Source organism: Canis lupus, chromosome X (genome assembly GCF_003254725.2).
Source record: "Canis lupus dingo isolate Sandy chromosome X, ASM325472v2, whole genome shotgun sequence".
NCBI classification, from domain to species: Eukaryota; Metazoa; Chordata; class Mammalia; order Carnivora; family Canidae; genus Canis; species Canis lupus.
Window position 1 is genome coordinate 74,910,864 of NC_064281.1, and position 25,154 is coordinate 74,936,017.

Here is a 25,154-nt window from a genome sequence, read left to right on the forward strand (position 1 = left end):
CTTCCGGCTTACGCGCCGTACAGAAGCGTGTTTAGCGCAGAGCTCATGCGCCGTACACAAGTGTGCTCCGGCGCACCGGAAGCTTCCGGAAGAGAGCGATGGCGGGTTTGACTGTGAGAGACCCTGCGGTGGATCGTTCTCTGCGTTCGGTGTTCGGTGAGAGGAATTCGTGAAGCCAAGCATCGGGGAGGGACAGAAAGAGACAGGGTGCGGCGAGGAATGCCCCCTGCACCTCATGAATCGCCGGAGAAGCTGGTGATGGGTCGAGCTTGCAGCTCTACCTGCCTATCCTGTGGGGCGGCCAACCTAGTGGACTCGCGGGCAAAGTGATGCCTCCCCCTGAGGTCTCACTGCCTTTCCATGATGTGGCAGAGGAAGTTAAACTAGCATTCAGCTTCTATGCATTTCTTCTTTCATGAGCTTCACTTATTGTCTGGAATCGAGGGCGCATGGCAACTGTCCCTTACTACTTTTCACCCTCTACCCTAAAATACAGATTATATGCTGAGTGTCTATACGCTCCTTGTGTCCACTTCCCGCCCTTTTATAAGGACTTTTATCCTCTGTTGTTTACTGTGACATTTTAGTTCGATATTGATTGTGGCCACCTTACGTCTTAAGGTGGATTGTAAATGAATGAATGAACGAATGATTAAGACCTTGTCGAAGAAATTTTAAAGAGGATCATAATATTTTGTTTAAGTAACTGTAGTGATTTTTAAAGCTTCTTTTGGAAAGGACATGATAAAATAGTTTAGAATAATTTTTAAACATCCTTCACTACATTCATGGTTATTCTTTGTGTGCGTGCGTGTAGAAATATGGACATAATGAGCCAGTTTTTAAAATTCCAATTGCTTTGGTATTTTTAGTAGTTATTGATAAGACTTGCAGATCTTCAGGTAAGTACCAATGCCAAACTATTTTCACTGAAGTTAAGGAAAATCATCACACTTGTCAGATGAGCCTGAGAACTGATATTTAGAAGTGCCTATACCTTTAGTCTTAGCAGTTTATATGTTTTGTAATTAAAGTCAGCAGACAAGATTGAAATCATGCCGAAATACCATGGAACTGCAATTGTAGGAACACTATTTTGAGATATTTGTTACATTTTCAGTAGGTGGACACTGTTTACTTACAAGGGAAATAGATCACAAACTCAGAATTTTAATGTCTATTTTCTTCCATAGTGGGGAACATTCCATATGAGGCTACTGAAGAACAATTAAAGGACATCTTTTCTGAGGTTGGACCTGTTGTTAGTTTCAGGTGAGATTCTCCTTTGACTACTTGGGGTTTTCTTTAAAATCACAAATTTAGGGACACCTGGGTGGCTCAGCGGTTAAGCGTCTGCCTTTGGCCCAGAGCGTGATCCTGGAGTCCCCGGATCGAGTCCCACATCAGGCTCCCTGCATGGAACCTGCTTCTCTCTCTGCCTGTGTCTCTGCCTCTGTCTCTGTGTCTCTCATGAATAAATAAATAAAATCTTTAAAATAAAATAAAATCACATATTTGGCCCTTAGCAATAATGGCAAGGTTTTTACTGGTGACTTTTCACATGCATCCTTCTGTTTGTAACAGCCTTATTCAGATATAATTCACATACCATATAATTCACAATTACTTTTACTAAATGATACTTTTTTTCATTTAAAAATGTTTTAAAAATATTTCAGCAAAGCAATCAGAGTAATAAAGTTATTTGTCTTACAGTGAACCAAATTAGAACATGGCCGTGTTAGCAGGAACCCTGTATGTGTGTAGCATTTGTGCCTGATACTTGGTTCTACCCTTCCAGGTTGGTGTATGATAGGGAGACAGGAAAGCCAAAGGGTTATGGCTTCTGTGAATACCAAGACCAGGAGACGGCACTTAGTGCCATGCGAAACTTGAATGGACGTGAATTCAGTGGGAGAGCCCTTCGAGTGGACAATGCTGCCAGTGAAAAGAACAAAGAAGAGTTGAAGAGTGAGTATAAACCTGATTTATATGCAACGTGAGTTAGTAAAGATGTAACAAGATTTTTCCATTTATGATGTTTTTAGCACCTGCTGAAATGGTTAGGCACATAGCTTCTTGACCCACTTGAGGCACCTGCATTAGGGAATTGTATATCTTTGAGAAATAAAGTTGACTTTAGGAGTTGTTCAGGTGTGAAGGAGTTAATTTACAGTTGAAGATGAATTCAGGTTCATCAAACCATTAGTTGCACTAACTATGTCATTAGTTTACCACTGCTGTAACTATTTGCCAGATATGTAATTGGTGGGATTACTAAGGCATTCTGGGTCTTTTCATGTGGTAACAGACCAGGAATTCCATTTTGAAATTAGCATCTTTTTCTATTATTTTGTTTCTAAAAATTAGCATCTTTATTGTTTCGTTTCTGGAGTGACTTGTTAGAGGAAATTAATATGCCTCATCCCTAATTAGGTTAACATTTTCCATCTGTGTGATCCTAGTCCTAGCTTTCTTCTAAGAGTGGAAAATATACTCTGTCACTTTCCTCTACAGAAATAAGAGACTTGCAACTCACTTATTTCTCAGTTCCAGAAAATGTAAAGTTACAATGGGTCCTAGAAAGAAAGTGGCCCTAGAAGGTAGATACTTAAAATGATTTAGCTCATAATTTTGCCTCCTTAACTTTTTGTACTTTCTTCCCGATCAGGCCTTGGCACTGGTGCCCCTGTCATTGAGTCACCTTATGGAGAGACCATCAGTCCTGAGGATGCCCCTGAGTCCATTAGCAAAGCAGTTGCCAGTCTTCCACCGGAGCAGATGTTTGAGTTGATGAAACAAATGAAGGTGGGAGGAGGCATTAGGTTAAGAACAAATCAAATCACATCAAATTTTCATAACTTTTGTTAATGGAAATAATTCCCTGAGCTCAAATATAAGGTGTGCCTGTTGACCACCATTTCTTGCACCTTTGATATGCCATACGTGCATAGCATATTTTACATTTCGTGAAAAAAGCTTTCCATTTTTGTACACTAATATAGCTATACAATCTGGCTTTTTGTGGCCCATGGATATCAGATATAGATATTCAAATGTTAACTTTTCTCCTAAATGGTGGTTTTATGGTATTTGAAATGCCTCTTCCTTCTCTTGCCTGTCATGACCAAAATTTTGTGTGCTGCGCAAAAACTGATGATAGTTTAAAAAGCCTCTTGAGTATTATATTTCTCAGATGAAAATAGTTCTAAGTCACTGTTACTTTCTAAGTAATTATTGAACCTGATGATGAATCCATTTATCTTCTCAGCTCTGTGTCCAGAATAGTCCCCAGGAAGCACGGAACATGTTACTTCAGAACCCTCAGTTGGCTTATGCTTTGCTACAAGCACAGGTAGTGATGAGAATTGTGGATCCAGAGATTGCCCTGGTGAGTGCTTCTTATTCTTCTATGGAAACACCATGGTAAACCTTGAGTGGGGTAGGAACTGCCTGTTTGCGTTGTTAAACAGACAGATCATAGATTTGTCTTTTCATTTTTTAGAAAATTCTGCATCGCCAGACAAATATCCCAACGCTGATCGCAGGCAACCCTCAGCCAGTCCACAGTGCTGGGCCTGGCGCAGGATCCACCGTGTCAATGAACCAGCAGAATCCTCAGGCCCCTCAGGCCCAGTCTTTGGTAGGGCTTTATCTCTTAACATTTCATTTTACCTGTTTGAGAATGCCATTTTCATTTTAGTTCTTTAGACTAAAAGAACAGTCAGGAGCTGACGATAATTTCAGTTCCTGGACATAAAAGCAATTTTCAGTTTGCAGAGTACATGACCTCTGAATGAATATAGATTTGATGCCAAGTTTGTGAAACAAAGAGATCCTTCCTGTGTGTCCTTTTATATAGGCTAATTTGGTGTTTATGTGCATGTGTAATACTACGGTTGGCACTTTGTTATTCTGCATACATTATTTCTTTTAGTATTTACAGCAATTGTATGAGGTTGGCACTCTTATTATCTCCTTACCAATGAAAAGAAGTAGAGCTTGCTTTCCAAGCATGACACAAAACTAAAGCCATAAGAAAATAAATAAATTTGGGACACCTGGATGGCTCAGTAGTTAGGCATGGTACCTTTGGCTCAGGGCATGATCCTGGGGTCCCAGGATCGAGTCCCACATGGGGCTCCTTGCATGGAGCCTGCTTCTCCCTCTGCCTGTTTCTCTGCCCCTCTCTCTCTGTCTCTCATGAATAAATAAATTAAATCTTTAAAAAAAATACGTTTGAAAACTGAAAAATTTCTGTATGGAGAAAAAGAAATAAACACAAAGACAAATGACAAATTGGGAAAAAGTATTTGCCACACACATGATGGACAACAGGCTGATTAACAGTCCTTAATCATGGGCAGCCCGGCTGGCTCAGCGATTTAGCACCTGCCTTCAGCCCAGGGCGTGATCCTGGAGGCCCCGGGACCAAGTCCCACGTCAGGCTCCCTGCGTGGAGCCTGCTTCTCCCTCTGCCTGTGTCTCTGTCTCTGTCTCTCTGTGTCTCTCATGAATAAATAAATAAATAAAATCTTTTTTTAAAAAAAGAGTCCTTAGTCATGTTCAAGAATGTTTATTGCCACATTATAATAGTAAAAAGTTGAAATATCCTTAATATACATCAGTGGAAGAATGGGAAAAATATTGCATATTTATTCAGTGGAACACTTATAATGGTTAAATAAAGGACACGTGTCACCATGAATGACTTTCAACAAACATAATTCCATATAGCAGTAAAGATAAACTAGGATATATGGTATCAACACAGATAACTCAAAAGTGAAAAAAGTGAATGTGAGAGCTTTCCCAACATATGGGATATATGTGTTTTCATATATCCCAAAAACCCGTTGAATGAGTTGCAACTATGTTTAGTATGTAATGATTTACATACAATTTCAAAACATCTGTAAAAATTCTTAAGTGGAAAAAAAATTCTTTTTTTTTTAAAGATTTTATTTATTTATTCATAGAGACAGAGAGAGAGAGGCAGAGACACAGGCAGAGGAAGAAGCAGGCATCATACAGAGAGCCTGACATGGGACTCGATCCAGGGTCTCCAGGATCACGCCCTGGGCTGCAGGCGGCGCTAAACCGCTGTGACACCGGAGCTGCCCCGGAAAAAAAAATTCTTAAGTGGTTGTCTTAAGAAAGGATGCACTTGGGAAGACCATACGGGAGATTTCAAATATATATATTTATTTCCTAAACTGTACGTTTATTTTCTCTACAATTTATATATCTGGAATGTTTCATAATTAAAGTGTTCAACCTCAAAATACGGTAAACATAAACAGAAAGAACAGTAATTACCATTTTTACCATTCAGAGTGGGGGAGGTAAACAACTTGAAGTCAACCATAGGTGCTCCATATGGCCTCACAACTGATCAGATTTGTCAGTCTCTTTTCAGATTATGGTCCATCTTAATTGTGTTCTATTAACCAGGCTCATCATGTGTATTGTCCAGAGGTGTGTACATACTCTATTTTTTCTTTTGGTCAGGGTGGAATGCATGTCAATGGTGCACCCCCTCTGATGCAAGCTTCTATGCAATCTGGAGTTCCAACACCAGGGCAAATACCAGCAGCTGTAACAGGACCTGGTCCTGGTTCCTTAGCTCCTGCAGGTATGTTTCATTTGCAGTCTTCACCGTTTTGGTATTTTGCTAAAGTTTTGTTGTAGCAAATGTTATAATGTAGCCAAATTATTACATGGTAATGAGATCTTGATATAAGATTAATATACAGGGGTGCCTGAGTGGCTCAGGCAGTTCAGCATCTGTCTTCAGCTCAGGTCATCATTCCAGGGTCCTAGGATTGAGCCCCATGTTGGGTACCCTGCTCAGCAGGAATCCTGCCTCTCCCTCTCCTTCTGCCATTCCCCCACTTGTGTGGAGTCTCTCTGTCAAATAAATTAAAAAAATATTTTTTAAAATAAAAAAAATTGTATATAAAATTAACATACAGTTAGGAAATGTGTATCGTAGGTGGAGGAAATAGTTGATCTCTTATACACGGAAAGCAGGGAAAAGGACCACAAAATGAAAAAGTATGGTAAAACTTCCAAATTAACAAGGGGGAAATAGAATGAATGGAAACTAGATTAAGCCAGCAAATAGAAGGAAAAGAAAACAACATTGTGAAGTAAGTAATAATAAATGTAGAGTAAGGAGGAAGGAATAAATTTTCATATAGTTGTTATTCTGCTGAATGTGAATGGACGGAATTTTCCCACTAAAAGCCAGAGACTTATATAGGTTAAAGGGACATTTAAAAAACAGACACAAAATACATAGTCACATTTGTTATTATTATATTTAACAGATGTGAAATTACATTTCATTAAATATAATCAGACCAAACAACAGAATTTTTAGAACTGTATTTTCATTGAAAGTAAAACTCTATATTTTCTTTGAAAGAAATTAATGGAGTATTGCTATTATGCTTGTAGCTTTTTGTCATTCAGCAATCATAACTACAGGCACTGAGTGGGGCACATGACGGGATGAGCACTGGGTGTTATGCTATATGTTGGCAAATTGAACTCCAATAAAAAAATGTAAAAATTAATTAATTAAATAAAAAATAAAAAGAATTGAATGAAATAGCGATTCCCTATATGAAACTCTTGTATGAACACATGACATATATCAATATTTAAAGTTTTTTATGCAACAGATTTGCCTCTTGTTAATTATCTAATCTGGGTTAGATTGACTACAACATACTCATAGAGGATAATTGAATCTACATTGTTCTGTTCTGGGGCATCTGGATGGCTCAGTAGTTGAGCTTCTGCCTTTGGCTCAGGTCATGATCCCAGGGTCCTGAGATCGAGTCCCACATCAGGCTCCCTGCAGGGAGCCTGCTTCTCCTCTGCCTATGTCTCTGCCATCTCTCTGTGTCTCATGAATAAATAAAATCTTAAAAAAAAAAAAAACCTTGAAATATCTTTCAATGAGGGGCACCTGGATGGCTCAGTTGGTTAAGTGTCTGCCTTCAGCTCAGGTCATGATCCCAGATCCTGGAATTGAGCCTCACATTGGGCTCCCTGCTTGGTGGGGAGTCTGCTTCTCCCTCTCATTCCTCTTCACCTCCTCAACTAAATAAAATCTTTAAAATATTTTTTTTTAATGAAAGAAGTAGATTCTGTATTTTATATATTTTTAAGTTATGGGTGCCTAACTTTATAATATCTTAAGTGGTCCTACAACACATGACAAGTATGCAACCCATGACATGTGTAGCTCATAATGTGAGTTGAAAAACACTCAAAGTGGTCTATATCTTTTTCAGTGAGACAAGTGCATTGATCATGCACTTGGATGTCACAGGAGTGTCAAACTGTTGTAAAAGTTTCTAAGTGTCTGCTCTCCATTTCTGCACTTATATTGTCATAAATTGTTAACATGCAGTGTGTGGATCAACATTGTCTGTGGACCACACTTTGAGTACTTTTGTACCAATAGACAAAAAATAAGACACTGAGGGAAAAAGTACTGGAACCAATAAGCATGATTTATCATGATTTATATTGGGAGATTTATATCTTCAAAGAATACACTTTCGCCCCCAAATGACCTTGGAATAGTAAAAAAAAAAAAAAAAAAAAAAGAAAAAAAAGAATGACCATGTACTTGGCCATAAAATAAAAACAAATTTAAAAAGTAGAGATTTTACATTCCATGTTCTCTCGTTATAAGCCAATAAGATTAGAAATAATTAAAAGATGACTGAAAATAACCTTTACTTGGAAAATTCAGGAACATATACTAGGTAATCCTTGAATTAAAGAGAAAATAAAAGGAAATTTTTAAATCATCCAAAAGATGACAAAAAGTAGTGTACTTTATACAAAAAAAGTATGACAAATAGTGATGGCAGTACTTGAGATGAATATCTTCAAATGCCTGTGTTGTTAAAGAATAAAGGAACTCTACTAGTTTTAAAAAATTAGGAAAATAAATTTTTTAAAGAAACAAGATACCAAGAAAGAATTAGGAAATATAGAAGCTGATGGGGTGCCTGGGTGGCATTGTCGGTTAAGCGTCTGCCTTCAGCTTAGGGTGTGATCCCAGGGTCTTGGGATCGAACCCCAGTTAGGCTTCCTGCTCAATTGAGAGTCTGCTTCTGTCTCTGCTTCTCCCTCTGCCTCTCCCCTGCTCATGCTCGCTCACTTCCTCTCAAATAAATAAAATCTTAAAAAAAAATAAATACAAAAGTTGAAAATAAGTGTGAAAGGAACTTAAATTACTGAATTTTCAGGTGGTATTTTTTGTGAGCTTGTAGCATTTCTGTTTCTTAAGTTACTAAAACATCACTAAGATTCTTGAAATACCCTGTACAAAACTCTATGACAGTTGAGGAGGAGGAACAGCCTAATAGAAAAAGTAGGCAAAGAAAATGAGTAGGCACTTCATGGAAGAGCAAATCCAAATGGCAACAAAATCAAGCTCATTTGTAGTCATGGGATTGCAAATTAGATAACAAGATTTCACTTAAACCCATCAGACTAGCAAAAGTTTCAAAGAGAGATGATACTATTGGTGGAAAAGTGGTATCATAAATTGCTAGTGGAACTGTGAAAGTATTCAGCCTTTTAAGAAAATAGTCTATTTAAAATAATCATGTACTCTTTGACCCACCAATTCCACTTCTGGGAAGCTAGCCCATACAAATAAAAGTGTCACCTTGTGATGGAGTATAACATGAGAAATTATGCCCATAAGTCCTGCCACTGCTTTCCTCAGACCCTAAATCTTTGTATTGTTTTAGCGAATGGTCTGAATAAATCATAGAATGGTTTGTGGTTAGAAGAGACCTTTGAAATTATTTAGACCTGTGGTTCTCAAACTTTAATGTACATTAGAATCACTTGATTAGCTTATTAAAGTACAGATACTGGTCCCCATCACCAGACTTCTAAATCAGCAGGTCTGAGGTCGGGCCCTGGAATTTGCAGTTCGTGGTTTTGTTTTGTTTTGTTTTGTTTTTTGTTTTTAAGATTTTATTTATTTGAGAGAGGGAGACAGCAGAGCAGGGGGGAGGGGTAGAGGGAGAAACAGACTCCCCCCAGGGAGCAGGGAGCAGAATATGGAGCTCGATCCCAAGACCCTAAGATCATGACCTGAGCTGAAGGCAGATGCTTTACTGACTGAGCAACCCAGGCACCTCTGGAATTTGCAGTTCTAACAATTCTTTAGTGATATTGATGCTTCTGGTCTGAGCACCACATCCTGAGGACAACCGGTTTAGACCAACTCATTTACTTTACAGATGAGTAAGCGTGGGCGTATGTTAACTTTATTAAATCACTTGTTCAGAATCACAGTCACTTAGTAGGAGTAGGGCTAGGACAGGTTCAGGCTCTTAATCCATGCTTTTGGTGCCTGGCATGTTAAATAGAACAAGAGAATATGATGTGTACTTGATATTTTAGTTAAGCATTAATGAAGTGCAAATAGTTCAGCTTGTCTTTTCTCCCTACTCACAGCATATGTATTTCCTTTGAGGAAAAGAAAATTGCTATGTAGAAAGGACAAGACAAGGGCTTGTGGCACATAATTATTCTTTGTATAGCAGTCCTTATATCCCACCTGGTTAGTGTAGGGTAGAGCAGTGGTTCTCAACTCTACTAGACCCTGTGGCATCTTTTCACAACAGATATTTTGCAGTGACTTTTTACTATCCTGAAATGAAATGCACCAGATGTAATCTACTTAATGTGATTTCCAAAAAAATATAATACCTAAACTATAATAGAAAGAAGTAAAAGGAAATTAACGTATAATAGAAAATATTTTTAATATTCAAGTGTTCAGGCACAACTACATAAGAAACCAAAAGTAGCAGTCAGGTACTTGCACTTACACCATCAATGTAAAAGCTACAGATGTAGACAAATACATTGGTATGTAGGTATCTTGTTTGGCAATGCAAATGCCAAAAGGACTGTTGACGTTAGTGTTGTGATTGTCTCAAATGATGAAAACTCTTGGTAAAGTTCTTAACAAAACAAAATGCAATGCCTGTAATTGACTCAGTAATTGTATTTCTGAAAAATTCAGTATGTATGTGTACATATGTAAATAGAGAAAAGAATTTTTTTTTTCTTACAACTACAACAGGCTTAGGTTCTAAGTTCAGATGACTGTAAACAGGTTTTCATTTGTGTTAATGTTCACCAAGACATTTGAAAATTTTGCAAGACAAGATAATTCTGGATTTGGGAGGACTATCTCAGACATTGCAGGGCACCTAGTATCCCCATTGGCTTCTCATTAAATGCCAGCCATGCCCCATAAATCTTTTCATAACTAAAACCCACACATTTACAAAATACCCTAGGAATAGTATTGTCTCGTGTGAGAGGAATTATGTGGGTGAGTGCCATTGTTCCTCTATATAACAGAACTTCTCCCAAGGTTTTGGAAGCCAGTGAGATTAAGTATTCTCCTTTAACTCACTTTTCTGTCACTGAAGCATAGAGTTTACTAACAAACTTTACCTTCTGTACAACTGCATTGTTTAGTGGTAGCTGTGATCTTTGTAGTTTTCTGCCTATGAGGCAGAAAAAGGAAATTTGTTAACTCAGCCACTGTCCTTTTTCTCCACTGTCCTAATTTGTGTTTTTCTTTCCTTCCCTTCATCTCCTAGGAGGAATGCAAGCCCAGGTTGGAATGCCAGGAAGTGGACCAGTGTCCATTGAGCGGGGACAAGGTAAATAAATATCAATAACTGAGTAATGTGGACTGGACTCAGAAATGTTGCATATCTGCACTATCTTAATATGGCAGCCACTAGCCATACATGGCTATTTGAATATTTAATTAAATTTAAATCAAAATTAGGTGGAACTTAAAATTCATTTCCTCATTCACTCTAGCCACATTCTTTTTTTTTTTTTCCTAGCCACATTTTAAGTGCTCAGTGGCCAACTGAGGCTAGTGGATACCATTACTGGATATTGCAAATATGGAATATTTCCCTCATTACAGGATATTATTGAACACCTCTAGTCTAGACTTTCCATCTAGTGACTCAGAGCCAGCTCTACAAGAATTGATAAAGCAAATGCATCCTTTGTTTCTATTTAATTTATGTCACCTTTTCCTAATAGTCTAGTAATTCTGCTGACATGTTCTGTCCCACTCTGTGGATATCTATTGATCAAGTAAGCCATTTTAATAATGAGCATATAACATGTGGCTGGGCATGTAGAAGCTTAAATTTAAACCTCAGAGAAAACTGGGAAGGGAATCAAAGGCCTATAAAGCCCACTCGATAAGGGTATGTTGTACTGTGGCAGTAACACTGGGTACCACAGCAACAGCCACTCCAAAATCTCCATATTATTTTCCTCAGTTGCTGGAGTTTGAAGAAGCAGAAAATGCAGTGGTTTGACAACATTAAGAGGAGAGAGAATAAGAAAACAGAAAGAACTACCAATAAAACTGAGTGCATACTATAGGCCAGGCACTTTAATGTTCATAAACAACTGTGAGTTAGGTGGCAGCACCTCAGTATTCAGGTAGAGATGGAAGCTCAGTTTTTTTAAATAATAAATTTATTTTTTATTGGTGTTCAATTTACCAACATACAGAATAACACCCAGTGCTCATCCCGTCAAGTGCCCCCCTCAGTGCCCGTCACCCATTCACCCCCACCCCCCACCCTCCTCCCCTTCCATCACCCCTAGTTCATTTCCCAGAGTTAGGAGTCTTTATGTTCTGTTCTGGAAGCTCTGGAAGCTCAGTTTTAAGTTACTTATTCAAGGGGACGTGGTAAGTAAATCCTGCCATCTGAGTAGGGTGGATGGGACTTGGGGCACTCACCTCCTCCAGCTAGTAAGTGGCAGAACAAGATTCTGAGGTCTCTGACTAAAATCTTCCTCTTTCTGAAAATCCACACCGCCTCAATCAACTTCCAGAAATACTCTTCAGTGTCTTCTATTCTTTGTCATCTTCTCATTGTGATGAGAAAGAACTGCTTTGGACAGCATAGAGAAGTTTAAGTTCCTTCTTCTTAGCATATGGCCTATAAGTGAAACCCATTTTTTAAAAGCAAAATATTTAGAGGCCTGTGTACTATATTCCTTGTCTACGGTTAGTTCATTAGGGTTGATTGCTGAAGTGACAACTAAGAATCTTGTCAGATGTTTGACAGTGGGACAAGCTCTTAAACAAATGCCTCATTTAAGCAGCCTGTGCTTTTGTGCTGTCATGGCCCATGCCCTTGGCCTCTCTGAGTGTGTGTAACCAGAGTATTTCTGCATGAGGGAGAAGGAATTGGGGTTTCAGGCATATTTTTCTTCTTCCCAATCCATCAGTCATTCAAACTCTAGGTGTTTAATACATATTTCCACAAAGACATATTCTTTCCTGCTATAGTTTTCTTCACCTCTCCGGTCAAAAGCTAGCAGAGGGAAATGACTTGATTTTTGAAGGTATATCGAGTATGTCTTCTTGAAGAGAGAAAATGAGATGAGTTTCCCTTTATAGTTTTTCTTCAGTACCCAGCAGAGGAAGCAAGAATCTTTCCACTTGTACCCAGTTTTCTTTCTTTTCCTGGAATCTATGCTTCTTATATGCTCCTTTGTAATAGTGAAAGGAGATAGTGAGATGCTTAAGAAGATACTTCTTGCCTTCTGCCACCTTTGTATAGTGTTAACACCCTTGTCATCTCATTAGTCTTTGTTTGCTGTTGTCATGGTGTTTGGTTATTACCAGAGACCTATAGTGGCAGTGTTTTTTGAGGAGTGGTAGTGTCTTTGTCTAAAGTTCGTTTGCTGCATTTCTTGCAGAAATTTTTGTGCTTTAAATTATGGCAGAAATAGTACGGTCCATCTCTGTTATGGGCCTCTTCAGAATAAATCTTGCCTTCTAGATTCAGTACAATTTCTTTCATGTTTTGTTTATGAAAATATGTTCTTTGCCTAGCTAGAGATTCAGAACCATACTTTTTATATTTTGCTTCTTTTCTTACAATGGCATAAGGAGATTTAGGTGGGCTCATAGTAGCAGAGGTCAAACTTGAAAGGGGCCTAATAAAATCAGTGGCCCACATATTTCACCTTAGGAGACAGTCTCATTACAGCAGAACAGTTTCAGATCCCCAAGAAGCTACTATAGTTTAGGAAGATGTTGTAGTCTGAGGCGGTTCCTGAACTCTTGGCTTTTTTATTTACCTGTGTACATCTCCAGTGCCTGTATGTGTATGATTGTCTGTGTATGTGCGTGTGTGTGCGTGCAAGCTATTTTAAGTGTCTGCTCTTTCTCCTTTTGAACTTACTGCTCACCTAGGAACCCTACAGCACTCGCCCGTGGGACCCGCCGGGCCTGCATCAATTGAGCGAGTTCAAGGTACCCATTGTATCTACGGGTTTCCTTTTGCTTATGGTGTTCAGGGTGGGACGTTGAGAGGACAAGGGCTGCTTGGCAGTCATCCTCACGTTCAAAACCCAAAAGGGTAGTGTTTTGGGCTTTTGTTTTTAAATTTTTTCCTGTTGGGGCCACAAGCCTAAGATTGACCTCTTCACACAGGGCAGAGAACATGGATGATATGGGCATCTGTCCGAGGCTGTACTCCCTCCCTACTGGTGTCAGGAGGCTTGGATGGAATAGCAGTCTGTAAGGAGACAGCAGGTTCTTGCAGAGCCATGGCAGTGTTCACAAATGCCAAGACCCTACCTCTCTTTTGTGACTCTGGTCCTTGAACTAAGGTTGATTATATAAGGAAAACCAGGAGCATAAGTTTCTACAGGTTGAAGTGCTAGTCCTTGGCAGGTTGCCCCCCACTTTGCTCTTTATATAATTCCATCCATACCTCTGACATGGCACAGATTCTGCCTACACCCTGCTTCTGTTCTTGAGCTGCAAGAGGAGTCTGCTGTGGTGAGGTTTCACCCACTCTCAGGTGTCTGAATTATGTTGTCAGTGGTATATAGAGTCATTTCTTGTTTCCTCATGTGTCCTTCACAACAGTAACTCCCTGTTTGTTTCCCTGTCAGTGCCAATGCAGGACCCCAGAGCAGCTATGCAGCGTGGGCCCTTGCCTGCCAACGTCCCAACCCCTCGAGGTTTACTAGGAGATGCTCCAAATGACCCACGTGGAGGCACTTTACTCTCTGTAACTGGAGAGGTAGAGCCTAGGTAAGCACTAACATAGAAAGGAAAGATTGAGGGAATCTTTCTCGATTTGAGAACACAGTCTTTCTGTACCTATTTGCCTACTTCAAAAGGTAAGTAAATATTCACGGCCGCTGTCCAAGGCTAAGCACTTCTCCTTGGACAGAACTATGTAGTTGATTATGTCATTTTGAATGAACCATGGCTACTCCATCTTTAGAAATTTGAAATTCTCAGGTGCCTGGGTGGCTTAGTCAAGTGTCTGCCTTCGGCTCAGGTCATGATCCCAGGATCCTGGGATTGAGTGCCGCATCGAGCTTCCTGCTCCGTGTGGAGCCTGCTTCTCCCTCTCCCTCTGCCTGCCATTCTGCCTGCTTGTGCTCTCTCTTTCTCTGTCAAATAAATAAATAAAATCTTTAAAAAAAAGAAATTGGAAATTCTAACACATATCTAAACAGGAAAATCTTCTTGCTTATCAGTAGTAGTAATAATAATAACAATAATATAATGATGATTGATATTAATGAGGATTATGCCTCTGACTACTGTGAGTACTTAGATTATTTCATTAAATCCACATTGACAGTAATATCAGTCCTATTTTACAGATAAACTGAAGCATAGAGAAGTCAAATAAATGTGCTCAAGATTACACAGCTAATAAGTGATAAAGCTTAGATTTGAACCCATACAGTAACCCGTGTTCTTAAGCACTGTACTCCATATTCATTCTGTACAATGGATGTCCATAACCTCCTCCTTAATTATGAGTGCCCTGACCAAATATAAAATTCCAGGATATACAGGTTTATTTATCCATAGCTGTTGTTTTGTTTTGTTTTGTTTTTTACCTATTTGGTGTTAATCCTCTTAGCATTTGTAACTAATGTTAGCATCAGTTCTTTGATTTTTTTTTCTTACTGATCTCCTGGTTGACACTTTTTTTGTTGTTCTATTTTAAAATATAACTTTTTTTCTCCATCTCTAGAGGTTACTTGGGACCGCCTCATCAGGGTCCACCCATGCACCATGTCCCTGGCCATGACAACCGTGGCCCACCCCCACATGAGATGAGGGGAGGACCATTAACTGAGCCCAGACCTCTAATGGCCGAGCCAAGAGGACCCATGCTAGATCAGAGGGGTCCACCCTTGGATGGCAGAGGTAAGGGGAGACCACATCACAAGGCTGACTGCTGGTTGTGGGCTGATAATAAACCCAGCTATCTTAGGTTCTAATCTTGGATAAAAGAAGGCTAGGGCAATGGGGTTGACAAACATTTTTAAGATTTATCTGTAAAACTGAGACAGAAAGCAGTCCCTGAACAACACATTTGAACTACGCAGGTCGATTTATACATATTTTTTTTATAAATACAGTACAGTACTATAAAGGTATTTTCTCTTTTTTACAATTTTCTTAATAACATTCTCTTTCCTCTAGCTTATTTTGTTGTAAGAATGCAGAACATAATATACAAAACACGTATCAATCAACTGTTTATGTTTTTGGTAAGGCTTACCATCAGCAGTAGGTTGTTAATAGTTAACTTTTGGGGGAGTACTCCAATCCTTGCCTTGTAAAAGGGTCATCTGTAGTTGGGGGGAGATGTGACTGGAGAAATAAATTTCTATCTTTGACTATTGGTTCTTTTTGCCATAAAGATGAGTAGTTACACAGTGGTTTTCTTACAACTTTCTTTATAGGCGGTAGAGATCCCCGAGGCATAGATGCACGAGGGATGGAGGCACGAGCCATGGAGGCTAGAGGATTAGATGCCAGAGGATTGGAGGCTCGAGCAATGGAAGCCCGTGCGATGGAGGCCCGTGCAATGGAGGCCCGTGCAATGGAGGCCCGTGCAATGGAAGTCAGAGGGATAGAGGCCAGAAGTATGGATGCAAGGGGCCCAGTCCCTGGCCCTAGAGGCCCTATGCCTAGTGGAATCCAGGGTCCCAGTCCAATTAACATGGGGGCAGTTGGCCCCCAGGGATCCAGACAGGTATGTGCAATACTTCTTGCTTCTATATGAAATCTTGATCTATTCAGGAATTAACTATTGAAGCTGACTGTTACTGCTTTCCGACTTGGACTATTTCTCAGCTTGTTAAAACAGGAAGATTAGAAACTCCCTTCCTCTAGTTTCACTGTCCCTTAAGATGGTTATTTTCTGGCCACCATTGTAGCAGCTTTGTCCTACCATTTAAGGAACTCTTCCATTCAGAGCAGAGCACCCACAGATTTAGGAGGCAGCGTGTGTATCACTAGAATCTAGGCATGGATATTTGAAAAAACCTCCCCCAGGTGATTCTAATGTACAACCGTAAGAGCTGCATTAGAGCATGTGAAGAGCTGTTAGTAGTCATTTCGATAATCTTAGGTTTGCAGAAACCTATTTTAATTTGCTTTCATCACACAGCCTAAGTGGACAGTGGAATATGAAAGGCAGTTTTTACTAATGTTCACCTTAAAACCTGTGGAACTGAATTCTTATCTCTTCTTTCTTCTTATCTGGCTCTCTCTAGCTATGTGTATGTATATGGTGATCTCTGATTATCTGTGTGTTGTTATCTCCTCCCTCTTCAAACACAATTGGTTGTGGGGAGATGGTATGTGAGTGTCTTCCCTGAATTTTTACGTGCTGGCACCTTCAGCTCCCTCTTGCCCCTGCCAACCTTCCTTTTTCTGTATGTCTTCCTCCTTCCTCTACCATATGTTATGTGTCTTGGTCCTGTGTGTGTGTGTGTGTGTGTGTGTGTGTGTGTGTGTGTAAGGGTGGGGGGAGAGTGTCACTGGAATGGAATATGTCAGTCATCCAGTTCTCTCATTTCATAGGTTTGGAAACTGAGATCCAAGAATTCAGCTGACTTGTCCAAATTCACACAACTAAAAAGTGACAGAGCAAGGACTAGAACCCGCTATTTTTTTTCACTGTACCACTCTGTCCTGTTAGCTGCACATTATGTATGTGTATGTGTGTGTCTACCTCCCCCTCTTTAATAGGAAATATGAATATGTTGTTTCCTGGTATGTGTAAAAGAAAACTGTTTTCTATTTTTTTTCCAAGTTGTGTTTTTTAAACATGTGTTTGTGGGCCTTGATGTTTATTCTGCCCTCTATGATCAGTAGCTTTGTAATAAGAATGGGTTTTATGCATCTATTCAGTCCTTCAACACATATTTATTGAGCATTTACTGTGTACCAGAGAGAGCTCTAGATAACTGAGGATATAGCAGTGTGAACAAAACAAAGTCCCTGCCCCTTGGAGCTTGCATTATAGTGGAGGAAACTGACAACAAATAAGTACATGATGTCCTTATATAATTCTGTCAGTCGTTTTGTGGAGAAACACATTGAAAATAATGGTTGGAAGACCATTTCTGGATTAATGTCTTGCTGTTTTATCTCTGCTAGTGCTTGAACTCATTCTGTAATATTGGATTCATACAGTTTTCATTAGTAGATTGTATAAAGCCTATTAGATCTGAATAGAAAAAATAAAAATTTTATCTTCATTTTTATATTGTTTAAATTAATATGTTCACTCACATATAAAAGATATACAGTGAGAACCTTGCTTCCTGCCCTGTATCCATCTCCCTTGTGACCCCAGTCCTAGAGAGAATTGCTTTTATTCAATTTTTGATGTATCTTTCTAACAAAGAAGAGTATATTATTAGGAAAAATGCATATATTTTTCCTTTCACTGTTCAGTGCCTTGTTTTTTCACCTAATGGTATATCCCTAATTCATAATTTCAAATCAGATTTTATTTTATTTCTTTTATTCATGAGAGACACAGAGAGAGGCAAAAACAGAGAGAGAGAAGCAGGCTCCCTGTGGAAAGCCCAGTGTGGGACTTGATCCCAGGACCCCAGGACTACGCCCTGAGTTGAAGGCAGACGCTCAACCACTGAGCCACTCAGGCACCCCTTAAACCAGATTTTAAAATTAATTCCAGTTCACCTAGTTGGGAACTTGTCAGTAAAAGGCTTATTATTACTAGGGTGATTATATGACTTATCCAAACAGGGACATGTTTGAGAGTGAGAGTATTTATTAAGTTGTTACTCTGGGGCAAAAGCATAAGCTGGGACTATCTTAGGTAAACCTGGATGTGTGGTCACCTATATTGTGACTTGTCTGCCTAGAACAGGCACTCCTGGAAACTTTAAATGACCATTATTGAATGGTTAGATCACGATATAATACCTCAAATTAGTATTAACTGAAGCTTCAAAAATGTTATGGATGTGTCAGATCTGTAACATAACATTAAGATTCGGACCAGTCTGGATTCAGTATTGATAAGAACAGAAAGTGATAATGCAGTGTATTATGTTTCCTTCCCTTCTTAAACAAGATATGAAAAATGATTTAACCATTTCTGATTACTCAAGATTATCATTAAATGTACATATTATTGTATATGCTATAATAGAAAATATAGTCATCTCCTGTTTGGTTTCTGGTCTCCTTCACCATCAGGCTGTCGCCTGGCTCTTCACATTGTTGTCACGGTATCTGCTCCTAACAGTTTATCCACGTTTCTTTTTGTGCTTTGCTGCTTCTAATCTGCTGGGGAAGCAGGTAACAAGTTTGTTAACAGTTTGTGTTTCTTAAGAGTACCTAAACTCTGGGTGAATGCCTGAGTGTGAACATAACAACATAGGGCCTTTAACAGTTATTCTAGGTGCTCTGAGAAGCCTTTTCTCTTTCCTAAGATCGAACTCACCAAAGATCTTAAATAAGTGTGATACAACTGCATTTTGTTCTTTTAACCTGGGTCCGTCATGTTTCTTGGTCTGTATTTAGCGGAAAACATCTGTTGCACATTCTCTCCAGAAAGTACTAAAAAGCAAATGTTGGGCTAATAGTCTTTTCCACAGAGGCCTTCCCATCTCCTTCCTGCCTCTGCCATTATGATCATCTCTGCCTTACTTGTAGGATAGGGCCCTTTGGGACCAACTGCCTATGTCTGATTGAACTAGAGGTAGGCAGTATCTCTGTAAATGTAGCTTCCCCAGTGGACCAACATACAGTATCTCTAGAATCTGCTGGCTTTCATTTCTCTTTCCACTGAGCACTAGTTTCTAGGATGCTGTCAGTTTTCTCTGTGCTTATGCGGCTGGATTTTGCTTGATTTGGTGGTATCTGATTGTGCTGTGTGATATTTGTTGATGCTGGAGCTGTTGTAAGCAAATGTGTCTATAACTCGCTAGTTGATCTCTTGCTAAACCCTGCCTTCTGCCATTGCTAACAGTAGGAAATGATCTTCTGAGTCATTAATTTGCTTTTTTTAATTTATATCTATAATCAGATCATATTTTTCACGTTGCTCTTACTGGATTCTGAATACCTCTGTGAGAAGTTCTGAAAAACCTCTCCTCGTCTCTCTTTGTGCCCATAGGTTCCAGTCATGCAGGGAGCAGGCATGCAAGGAGCAAGCATTCAGGGTGGAGGTCAGCCTGGGGGCTTTAGTCCTGGCCAGAACCAAGTTACCCCACAGGACCATGAGAAGGTAAGCAATACTATCTATCTCCAAAGGCACACATCTGTTGGATTCCTCTTTTCAGTTATGATGTTCCTTTAGAGTTCCTTTAGAAGTCATGTTTACTTTTACTTTTGATGAACCTGTTACCTGAAAAATGTGTAGGCCTGATCTTAAATGAAATTAAAATTCTTAAATCGATGTATGTACATGGGAGCTTATCTTATATTTCAGAGTCATCAGCCAATAACTTTTTTTCTGCAGGCCAGAGTGACCTGAAAATCCAAGTACCCCCCCCACCCCCCATTTTGCCTTATCCCTAAAAACAAGAGCAGATTCCCCATGAGGATTATCCCTAAAAACAAGAGCAGATTCCCCATGAGGATGTCTGTTCCTATATTTGACCATTGTGGGGAGCTCGTGTCTGATGAAAAGACTTAAACTTGTGAAATAGAGACTTTTAAAAATGGGATTAAAGGGACACCTGAATGGCTCAGTCATTTAAGCATCTGCCTGAATTCAGCTCAGGTCATGATCTCAGGGTCCTGGGATTGAGCAGCATCAGGTTCCTTGCTCAGCGGGGAGCCTGCTTCTCCTTCTCTGCCCCTCCCCTCCCCACCACCCCACCACCGCTCATGCTCACTCTCTCTGTCTCTCAAATAAATAAATAAAATTTAAAAATCTCTAAAACGAGATTAAGGGCACCTGGATGGCTCAGTGGTTGAGTGTCTGCCTTTAGTCCAGGTCATGATTCTGAGGTCCTGCGATCAAGTCCCACATCAGACTCCCCACAGGGAACCTACTTATCCCTCTGCCTTTCTCTGTGTGTCCCTCATGAATAAATAAATAAAATCTTTAAAAAAATAAGATTAAAAACAAGACTTCCCAAGGTTCATAGATACCATGTTAGTTTACAGGAACTTTGGGTTCATGTAGTGTCTTTCTGATTTGAGTCACATAATCTTAGGTCTTACCGTACTTGAGCTTTTCATTGGGCCTTTTCTCATCAGCCCATTTTGGTTTGATTTGATTTGGGGATTTTGGGGGGGGGGGGGGCGTTGTTTTTGCCTGCAGTATTCCATGCGTGAAGTATCTTTCCTTTTTGGATGGGAGCTGTGGTGTTTTTTTTAGCTGCTGTCATTAAAACTCATTCCCTTTTTTTCTCTTCACAGGCTGCTTTGATCATGCAGGTTCTTCAGCTGACTGCAGACCAGATCGCCATGCTGCCTCCTGAGCAGAGGCAGAGTATCCTAATCTTAAAGGAACAAATACAGAAATCCACTGGAGCACCTTGAAAGGTGAGCAGACTTAACCTGCATAAGTTGGACAAGCTGCTTGTGCCTTTGGAGTATTAGATACTTTCTTTTTTTTTTTCTTTTTAAATTTTTATTTATTTATGATAGTCACACAGAGAGAGAGAGAGAGAGAGAGAGAGAGGCAGAGACACAGGCAGAGGGAGAAGCAGGCTCCATGCACCGGGAGCCCGACGTGGGATTCGATCCCGGGTCTCCAGGATCGCGCCCTGGGCCAAAGGCAGGCGCTAAACCGCTGCGCCACCCAGGGATCCCAGTATTAGATACTTTCAGCCTTAACCAGCAGCACTGTCCTAATCTAAACACTGTCTGAGGACTACACTCCTGTTGGCTAGATTCTTCACCCTTCATTAAGTCAGTTCCTGTCAGGATAGGGGAAGGCAATAGGAGATCTGTTCAGTTGTCAAGTTGGTTGTAGTCTTGTTTAATCTTTCTTCCCTAATGGCAAAAGTAATGTGATCACTTTTACAAAATTAATCATACAGAAATGTAGAAAGGGCAGGATGGGAAGCTCTGCTTCCTGAATCTCATTCCCCAGACAACCTCTAAATATAGCTTGGTGTGTCTCCTTCCAGAATCAGTTGTGTTATTTTATTCCAACTGTCCCATCAAAATGGAGAAACTACAAAGCATTTCAATAAAATGTATAAATATTTTGGTTTCCAGTATTATTTATATTGACTATTTTGATGTTAAACTGTTAGAGTGCATATTTCAGGGTAGTAACTATACACCACCACCATCAATGTCCCTTTACATTTTAGAGGTTGCTGTCACTGCTGCCCTTTATTTTTCTTGCTTATCTGTTAGGTAAAAGGGATCATGATCATGGAATCCCTTAACATCTTATATTTCATAAATAATTGTTTTTTTTTCTTTAAGACTCTTCTATTTTCTTATTAAAGATTTTTCTTATTTTTAAGTAATCTTTGTACCCAAGTTGGGGCTCAAACATAACCCTGAGATCAAGAGTCATATATGCTCTACCAACTGAGCCAGCCACGTTCTCCAATAATTCTGTTTTCTAAAAAACAGCTTAAAAAATAAAATAAAATAAAATAAAATAAAATAAAATAATAAAATAAAATAAAATAAATAAAAAATAAATAAAATAAAAACAGCTTAAAATTTTCATTGTCCCAGTATCAGCTGGAATATCACATTTTGAATTTCTACTTTTTACCCCATCTGTATTATAATTCCCATCCATATATTATATAATAGTGAACTCATTTACGCTAATTACCAATCTTTACTAAATATATTGTATTTTAATCCATATTTGCAATATCATTAAAACATCCAAACCGGAAACATGCATCTTATTTGTAGACTTAATTTTTTTTAAGATTTTATTTATTTATTCATGAGAGAGGTACAGAGAGAGAGAGGCGGAGACACAGGCAGAGGGAGAAGCAGGCTCCTCATAGGGAGCCCGATCACTCCCTGAGCCGAAGGCAGATGCTCAACCACTGAGCCACCCAGGCATCCCTGTATTTAGACTTTAAATAACTAAACTATAATAGGAAGCTATCATAGATGCATAGCTAGCTAGACTTTTGATATGACCAGTACTTTAACTTTTTAGTCCAGATACCTGAGGCATTTTCTTTAGTAAAATTATAGGCTATTTTATTCAGATGAATACATTAAAAACCATTTCCCTCTTTTACTTTTTCTAATTTATTTATGTCATAGAAGGCATTCCTTACAATATGAGGAAATTACTATTTTTGGATAGTGGAGATAGAAATGTTTTTAAAAGTTCTTCCATTACGTATTCTAGCTTATAAAATATTTCAGAACCCTTGCACATAAACCACAGAGCAAGGGTTTTTGTTTTACATTTTATTTTGGAATAATTATAAATTCACAGAAGGTTGAAAAAATAGTACAGAGAGCCTTATGTACCCTTCCCCCAGTGATAACCTCTTCAGAACCCATTGTGCAATACCTTTTTGGTTTGTAGTACAAAACCCAAAAACTGACATTGGTATATTATTGTTAAGTAGACTACAGACCTTATTCAGTTTTAACCATTTTTATTTAACCATTTTTAAAACCTACATTAATGGGGGGAGGTGGTGTTATGTGCATGTAGTACTATACAGTTTTACATGGGGGAGGTTTTAATGTATATTTGCTGTTACTTGTGCATACTGTGGCCAAAATGTTGGTTCTCCATCCATCCTGCACCTTAGTAGTTGTGATCCATTTCTGCTATCACTTGACAGGCTTTTATACCATTAACATTAGATTAATAGTTCTCAACCAGAGGCAGTTTTGCTCCCTATGGGACATTTGGAAATGTCTGGAGACATTTTTCATTGTCACAACTTTAGGGGGCATGGTATACTACTGGCATGCAGTGGAGAGCAACCAGAGATGCCTTTGAACATCCTATAGGATATCCACCCCTCACACCCCCCACCACCCTCCACATAACAAAGAGTTATCTATCTCCAAATGTCCACAGTGCTTAGGTCGAGAAACCGTGCTGTAAGAGGTGATTACTGTGGGGATCCTGGAGGCAGACACCTTAGCAATCTCTCCCTGGTAATTTGCTCTTTTGGCATAGCCTCCCTCCCCCACTTTAAATTTTTTTTTCCTGATGTTTGGGGAAGAGAACTTTGTCTCCATCTCTAATAGCTTTCTCCCAACTTTTCCTTACAGGTTTTCAAAAATACCTGGCAACAAATCGGGACACTAATTCCATAACTTTGTTGGAACGTTGCAAAAAGATGACTTCTGCATCCTAACCCTTGAATGACTCAAATTGGTGCCAGGTGGAGGATTCACATCACCTTCTCTCAGAACAAAATCAGTTCATTCTATTGTCTTAGTTTGTATATTTTCTGTGACTTGAAATAAACTTTGAACACAATTTTAGTATACTGTAAATTGATATACACGACCTTTTTGCTTTTAAAAAGCTGAACACCAGGGGTGAAACCTTAGATATGTTTTCAACCCTTACCGCAGTACTGTGCTTTAATGTTATATTGCCATAATTCTGTTTTTCCTTTAAGTTAACCACTTATTCGTCTTGGTGTTATTTGAGAATTTCTTAGAAGCAATGTTTTCTAGAACTTAGTTTTTTGCTTTGTTTGCTTCCAGCAGGAATAATAAGATTTTCCCTTTGAGAACTTGCTAGAGCTTCTGAGTTTACTGGGAGAAAATAGTCCATGCTTAGAGCTATAAAATTGTCAGAAGGCCCACAAAGCAAAGAGCCTAGTAGAGCAGTGTATGTACTTAGTTTAGAAAAATCCAATGATCAGAATGCACTTTTTTCAATCAATAGCAGGTTTATTCACATGCACCATTCAGAGTTAAGACAAAAATGTTGTATTGGCACTGGTTCAGGTGTATCGGCAACACAAGAGACTGTTGACATTTACCTGTCTTAAAACTCTTCAGTCTCAGTAGTCAACCATAAAAGTTTAAAAAGCCACCAATTTTTCACATGTTCAAAATGAAATAAAAACAAAATAGAAATCAAGTGAACAAAATACATTTCATTCTGCCTTCTAGATAATCACTAACCTACAGCCTTCCCCCTATAACCAAATTTATTCTGGGAAATTAAAACATAGAAAACCCTAAAACTTTTACATTCTTCTCACTTATTTTAAGAGGACCAGATGTAGAGCATAAGAGGTCAGATTGCCCATTAGGCCTGCCCCTGCCTGCTGCCTTGCAGATAGATGTGACAATAATTAGTGCCACTTGCTCTAACCTATGGCTCCTCCTGCCTAGTATTCTCTCATAGTGGTGTTAAGGAGGAACATGATTTCTCTCCATCAGGCCAACCTCAAGAGGTTAAGAGATGCCTTAATAATTAGTAAAGTTCCACTGGAACTATTCTTTGAGCCTATTTGTATTCTCAGAATCCTACCCCCTTCTGGGTTAGGATTATGGTCAAGTGAATTAAAAGCCTGCCATAGGCTTAGAGAATGTAATAGCATATTGCTTACATGTCAAGCAAAAGAATGCAAAGATAATCAACTTTATGAGAGACATTGAAATTGTGAGGGATTTTTCTACTCTGATGTAAACATTTACTACCAACAAAAGTTTGCTGAATAAGCTACTTCATATTACAACCTAGGAAGAAAAACTTGCTCAAAACAACTGAGGAGATTTCTGGGTATCCTGCTCATCCCTAATTCTGGCTTGGATGTTGATTATACATAGGATTTATTATTATTACCTTTTC

At 39.1% G+C, this 25,154-nt stretch overlaps 1 protein-coding gene across 4 annotated transcripts; it reads left to right on the forward strand.

Moving 5' to 3' along the window:
* CSTF2 (cleavage stimulation factor subunit 2) lies at positions 1-23,822 on the forward strand. 4 transcript variants are annotated; one of them, XM_025431723.3, is made up of 16 exons: positions 1-156; positions 1,194-1,272; positions 1,802-1,971; positions 2,672-2,808; positions 3,272-3,391; positions 3,506-3,643; positions 5,512-5,635; positions 10,668-10,730; positions 13,313-13,372; positions 13,553-13,639; positions 14,020-14,161; positions 15,126-15,301; positions 15,844-16,136; positions 19,545-19,655; positions 20,798-20,923; positions 23,612-23,822. In XM_025431723.3, the coding sequence occupies exons 1-15, from the start codon at positions 99-101 to the stop codon at positions 20,918-20,920; spliced, it is 1,881 nt and encodes a 626-aa protein (XP_025287508.1). In that variant the 5' UTR covers positions 1-98; the 3' UTR covers positions 20,921-20,923; positions 23,612-23,822. The 4 variants fall into 4 exon arrangements, with proteins under 4 accessions (XP_025287508.1, XP_025287509.1, XP_025287510.1 ...); XM_035711835.2 differs by lacking the exon at positions 1-156 and adding an exon at positions 203-344; XM_025431724.3 differs by lacking the exon at positions 13,553-13,639.
* Positions 23,823-25,154: the final 1,332 nt, after the last annotated feature.

Excerpts from the sequence above, each read along its gene's own strand:
- CSTF2 (XM_025431723.3), top strand. The coding sequence starts at position 99 with ATGGCGGGTTTGACTGTGAGAGACCCTGCGGTGGATCGTTCTCTGCGT. Across the intron at positions 16,137-19,544 it reads GCCCCCAGGGATCCAGACAG|GTTCCAGTCATGCAGGGAGC; the intron begins GTATGTGCAATA and ends TTGTGCCCATAG. Across the intron at positions 19,656-20,797 it reads CCCCACAGGACCATGAGAAG|GCTGCTTTGATCATGCAGGT; the intron begins GTAAGCAATACT and ends TTCTCTTCACAG.